Source organism: Arachis ipaensis, chromosome B01 (assembly GCF_000816755.2).
Source record: "Arachis ipaensis cultivar K30076 chromosome B01, Araip1.1, whole genome shotgun sequence".
NCBI classification, from domain to species: Eukaryota; Viridiplantae; Streptophyta; class Magnoliopsida; order Fabales; family Fabaceae; genus Arachis; species Arachis ipaensis.
This window is the reverse complement of record NC_029785.2, coordinates 24652086-24657990: the sequence shown is the minus strand read 5'-3', so window position 1 is coordinate 24657990 and position 5905 is coordinate 24652086. Positions and strand designations below refer to the sequence as shown.

General features: G+C 41.9%; 1 protein-coding gene across 1 annotated transcript; it reads right to left on the bottom strand.

The window, feature by feature from the left end:
• On the bottom strand, positions 1296-2030 carry LOC107648665. The gene has a single exon (XM_016352477.1). It carries the CDS (start codon positions 2028-2030, stop codon positions 1296-1298), a length of 735 nt encoding a protein of 244 aa, XP_016207963.1.

Genomic DNA, 5905 nt, shown 5'->3' with positions numbered 1-5905 from the left:
GTTATAATTATCAACAAGTTATAATTAATAATAAAAAATAAATAAATTCATAATCAACATCATTAATTACTTTTTTTTAACAAAAGGAGCTCAACACACTAAAGTGGAGCAAGTAGGAAATAAAGACAATAACAAAAACAAGAACATAAACACAGTACAAAGAATCTACTCCGTTGTCATCTCCGGCATTGCCATCAACAACCAAACGGATCAACCCCACACCATTCCCTATAACTCAAAAATGACATATTCTTAATAACATCAACTCCTGCCACAGAGTTCTGAAAAATTCTGCGATTCCTTTCCAGCCAAATGTTTCAGATAACTGCAAAGAATCCTACAAACCACTTCTTTAGTTCAGAGTTACCACCAGGCACTTCGGTCCAACTTTCAAACAGCTCTTTGACTGTCCTTGGAACTGTCTAAGCTTTATCAGCACTTGTCAACCACGCGCACCACACCTGCCATGTAAACTCACAGCCAAGAAACAGATGATGTACAAATTCTATTTCTTTTTTACACAAAACACAAATGTTATCATTATGATGTATAATTCCTAGTCTACTCAGTCTTTCTTTAGTGTTGACTCTGCCTACCAAGACGAACCATGCAAACAGTTCGACTCTTGGAGGAACTAATCCTCTCCATATGGTACTAGTGAAGCTGTAGCTTGTGATGTCCTCCGAAAGAGTCTCTTTTTGCAATACCTGCATAAAGGAATTAGTAGAAAAAACACCTGTCCTGCTAAATTTCCATATAATTGTATCTTCTCTATCAGATGCTAGTCTGACTAGCCGTAATCTGTCATGAAGTTGATTGACTAACTCTAGCTCCCATTGGAATAATTCTCTCCTCCACTGAAAGTTCCATATCTACTCTAACCCATCCCAGAACCCAAAGTCCCCTATGACAGATCCTTGTTGATTTGAAACAGAAAAAAGTCTCGAAAAATTATCTTTCAAAGAGCCACTTTGTAACCAATCATCCTGCCAGAATCTAATACATCTGCCATTTCCCAACTCCATAGACAAACCACTGATCATCATATCTCGTACTTCTTGTTCTCTAATATTAAGTTGGCAAATATCTTTTCACGGGCCACCTCTTGATGGTAAAAGCTGTTTTGACAACTTTACAGATGGGTTCAGCTGATTACAAGAATAGACAACCTTCTTCCACAACGGGCAATCTTCCTTCGAAAAGCGCTACCACCACTTGAACAGAAGCGACACATTTCTAATCAAAGCATCCCCCAGCCCTAAACCGCCCAACTTTTTTGGAGCTTGCACCAATTCCTATTTCACAAGAGGTATACCATTATTCCCATCTTCTTTACTCCATAAAAACCTTCTTTGTAATCCTATAATCCTTTCTGCAACCACCTTTGGCATTTTATACAAGCTTAAGTAGTATACTGACATGCTATTAAGAACAGATTTTATGAGAACCAGCTTACCAGCTTTATTGAGAGACTTCGCTTTCCTTAGGCTCAGCTTATCTTCCACCTTGTCAATGATTGGTTTCCAGGTTTTCACCAACCGAGGATTTGCACCTAGAGGAATTCCCAAGTATCTGATAGGTAAAGTAGCTTCAGCACATCCCAACAAACCACACATATTTGTCATCCATTCCTTCTCACAGTTAACCGAAATCAAGCTTGACTTATCAAAGTTAATGCTCAGGCCAGACATCAGCTCGAAACAACGCAGAAGTCTTTTATAGTTCACTAGTGTCTCCGTTTCCTGTGGGCAAAATAATATGGTGTCATCTGTAAATTGGAGATGCGACAACTCTATGTTGTCACTCCCCAACAACAATGGAGAAATGCACCCATTCCTGACTGCCTCATCCACCATCCTGTGCAAGACGTCAGCGACAAGAACGAACAGAAAAGGAGAAAGAGAATCTCCTTGTCTCAGACCTCTCTCCATCTTGAACGGCTTGGATGGTGACCCATTAATCAACACTGACATAGACGCTGTAGTCACACATTCCTTCACCCACGTCCTCCATCTAATACCAAAACCCATCTTCTGTAGCACAATATCCACAAAGCTCCACCTCACCCTGTCGTATGTTTTCTGAAAGTCCAATTTGACAATTGTCGCCTACTTCTTGCGCAATTTCAGCCAATGGACCGTCTCACAAGCAATGAGAGCACCATTGTGTATTTTGCGACTTTTTACAAACACAGACTGAGTCTCTCCCACTAAATTTGGCATCACAGGACGCATCCGTCTCACCAGTACTTTGGATATCACCTTATAGACACACCCAACCATGCTAATCGGCCTTAGGTCTTTGATTTTCTTAGCGCCCACAAATTTTGGAGCTAACGCTACCCATGTTACATTAGCGTCCGTTGGTAGCTTTGCACTTTGGAAGAATCCCAACACAGCTGTAATAAATTCTCCACCAATCTCATCCCAATATTTCTTTATGAAGTTCATATTGTATCCGTCACTACCCGGCGCTTTGCTAGACTCACAATCCCAAACTGCCTCTCGTATCTCCTCCGGTGATGGCATCACTTTTAACAATGTTGCATCTTCATCATCAATCTGTTTTACCAACCCATCTCGGATCCCAATCCTAGGAGCAAATTCCTGCCGATACAGATCTTTATAAAATCCTGTAATAGCAAGCTTTATTCTGGCCTGGTTCCTCACTGATCTTCCATTAATTACTAGAGAATCGATTCTGTTGTTTCTCCTTCTAGCCGACGCCAGGTTATGGAAGTATCTAGTGTTCTTGTCCATATCTCTAGCATGTTGAAAGCGAGACATCTGCTTCCAATGGATCTCCTTTCTAGCATACCACTTCACACAACAAGTCACAAGAGCCTTCCGTCTGGCCTCCACTGTTCCATCATAGCTACCAGCACTAACCATATCATCAATCTTCTTAATCTCCTCCTCAAACTTCTTTATACTGTCATCCATGCCTCAAAAATTGTCCTTATGCCATCTCCTCAGTGGTATCGTCAAGGCCTGTAGCTTATTAGTGAACTGAGCCTCACCCATATTCCACCACTCATCCTTCACCATCCTCAAAAACCCGTCATGTGTAAACTAGGAATCCAAGCTTCGGAAAGGTCTTGGACCTGAACTCAGTCTTGTATCTTCTAGAATCAGCGGGCAATGATCTGATAGACCTCTTGGTCCCCCTTTCAATCGAGTATCTGGAAACTCCTCAAGCCACTCCATACTAACAAGAATCCGATCAATGTGGCTACAAGAACGACCTCGAAACCATGTGAACTGTCGATCAGTTAACGCCAAATCCACTAACTGTAAATCTTGCACCCATTCCTTAAAATCTTCCGCCGTAGCCGGCAAACTAACAGCGCCCTTTCTTTCCTCCAACCTTAGTATCTCATTAAAGTCTCCCAAGAAGCAAAACGGAACTTGACATAAGCCCACAATGTAGCTTAACTCCTCCCACATCATCAGTTTCTCCTTCCGTGTATGTGCTCTATACACCAAGCAGAATGCACAGTTCAAGTTATTTTTTGTTAATAAACCTTCAACGCATAGCCAACCATCCCCTTTATAGCAGTTCAACTGTTTAAACAACAAATCATCCCACATTAACAATAAGCCGCCAAACGCACCTACTGATTCTACATAATCCCAATCCACTGTGTCACAACCCCACAAATGTACTACATCAAACTTAGTCATTACCTCCCTCTTAGTTTCAATCAAACCTAGCATATTTAATCTATACGTTCTCTTCAACTCTTTCACCATACTTAACTTCCCATCCCCTCTTAGGCCTCTAACATTCCAGCAATTATAAATCATTTAAACGAATTTTTACACACCTTGTTATGATGTTTGGGCCTGCTCCTCCTAGCTTTCTCTTTCTGGTTTGCCACCCTTTTCTTTGCCGCAAGGTCTTCATTTTGGCTTTGTAAAATCGCCATGATGTCCTCTTCTTCATCATAAAAAATGGCACCAGATTCCACGGCTAACTTCCATATTTCTTTATTTTCGGCCAACTGTCCTTCCTCCGTAAACCTCTGGTCAGCAATTTGATTTGTGACTTCTGCTCCTTTTTCAGACCCAACATCCTCATTAGCCTATTCTTTGACGTTTTCATGTTTCACAGCTTTGTCTTCACCTGCTACTACTACCACTACATTCTCACTCTCTTGCGAATGCAATAATTGGCCTCTTTGGTTTGCCCGATCCATTCTTCCTTCAGCCAACTCCTCCACGTCCAACCCTTGATTTGACCCTCTCATCATGTTCGGCGCTACCAAGCTCTCCTCAATTATACTAAAACTGCCCCATGCTTGGATTCCATCCGGCGCTTCCAAGCCGTGCAAGCCTTGACCAAGCTTCACCCCACCTCGCAGCGCACAGGAGCGTGAATCGCAGTCCTTGGAAGCGGCGTGAACTGGAGTGCATGAGAGATGGAGCGCTCCCCCCATGCCACATTGATCATCATTCACTATGGAGGGCCCCGCCTGGACCGAACTGGATCCCATGAGCATCCTTTGAACCGGCCCAGCTTCCTTGGCTCTATCATGTTGAACGTCCAGGCCAAATTGGACAAGATACGGTGGCCCACTTAATTGATGGCCCAGAAGGAGCCTTGACTTAGAACATTTCTTTTGGGCCTTGTTATTTGTAAAACCCACCCCCTTCTCTTCACGTCCTTGGATCCTGGCTTCAAAATTCTTGGACCCACTTCCTGCATCCAAGCAAAGCTGTGTAACCGTTCTTTCCGACTCATTCTCTGCGCAATCATCAAAATTCTCATAATCAGCCTTCCCATTAAATTATTTAATTCTGGACAAATCCATTATCCCCTGTAATTGATGCAGATTTAAATTCTGTTGATTGCATTCGTTCAAAAAAAAATCTGATGTTACCATTCTACCCTTATCTTCATCACTTTCGTTAGCCCGTGTCATGATTAGCTCAGCCGTCGGATCTCACATCGCCGTCATGGCCACCATTCCACCACCATGTGAACTAGAGCTTCCACATGTTTGCCTAACGATTGCATCTTCCGTCAAGAATTTTTTCTCATATATTTCATATCCCACCTCCTTTACAAAGACATCAAAGCCACTAGTTCTCACAGTGATATGCACCCATTCCTTAATTATGTCAAACACACAAGTGTCAATTAACACTCGGCCAACACTGAAAGATAAGGCGGACTTTGTTAGTTCATCACATTTTACTACTTTCCCATAGACCGCCTATCGTGTTAAATGTATCCACTGACCAAATATGTAGGGACACTCCATAACATTCTAAACAGACTCTTCTAGTCTCACTGCGCTCTGATTCCTCCCATCGCCAAATGCTATGAAAGAATTGCAAAAAGCTATTCATTTTGAAGGTATACGCTTCCTCTGCATTTTTCATAGAATCAAAAACTAATAAGGCTTTATATGCTCCAAGTTCTCTGACTTCAACAATATGAGGGAAGTTCTTTCTGATTGCTCTCTCTAACGATTTGAAATTAATAGCCATCATCGTTCCTCCGACCAAGCTCCTCAGCAGCCAATCGAAATTCTGTTTTGCTATTTGGACTTCAATCTTTTTCATCCAACCATTCTCATGCGGGTCCTTGACAGAAGTATCCTTCTTCATTTCTTCCACTCTTATAAGACCTTTTTCTCTTTGAGGTTGCCTACTTTCTTCAACAGATCTTGTAATATCTCCCTTGCGTAGCCCAGTGTTCTTCTCTTCCATTGGCCTTCTATACTTAGCCTCACCTACGTAGATTGTCTTTCCCCTTATGCACGTTTGAGACATTTCTGATATAGCCTTCACAACCCCCCTTTTGTTGTATAGCGAACAAACGCAAACAAAAAAATCTTCCCATTTTTTACCTTTCGAGCAAGATAAATGTTATTGATTCATCCTGTCCAATGGAACAA

What these genes read in the sequence shown, in the direction of transcription:
- LOC107648665 (XM_016352477.1), bottom strand. Translation starts at nt 2,030, where the DNA reads ATGGGTTTTGGTATTAGATGGAGGACGTGGGTGAAGGAATGTGTGACT.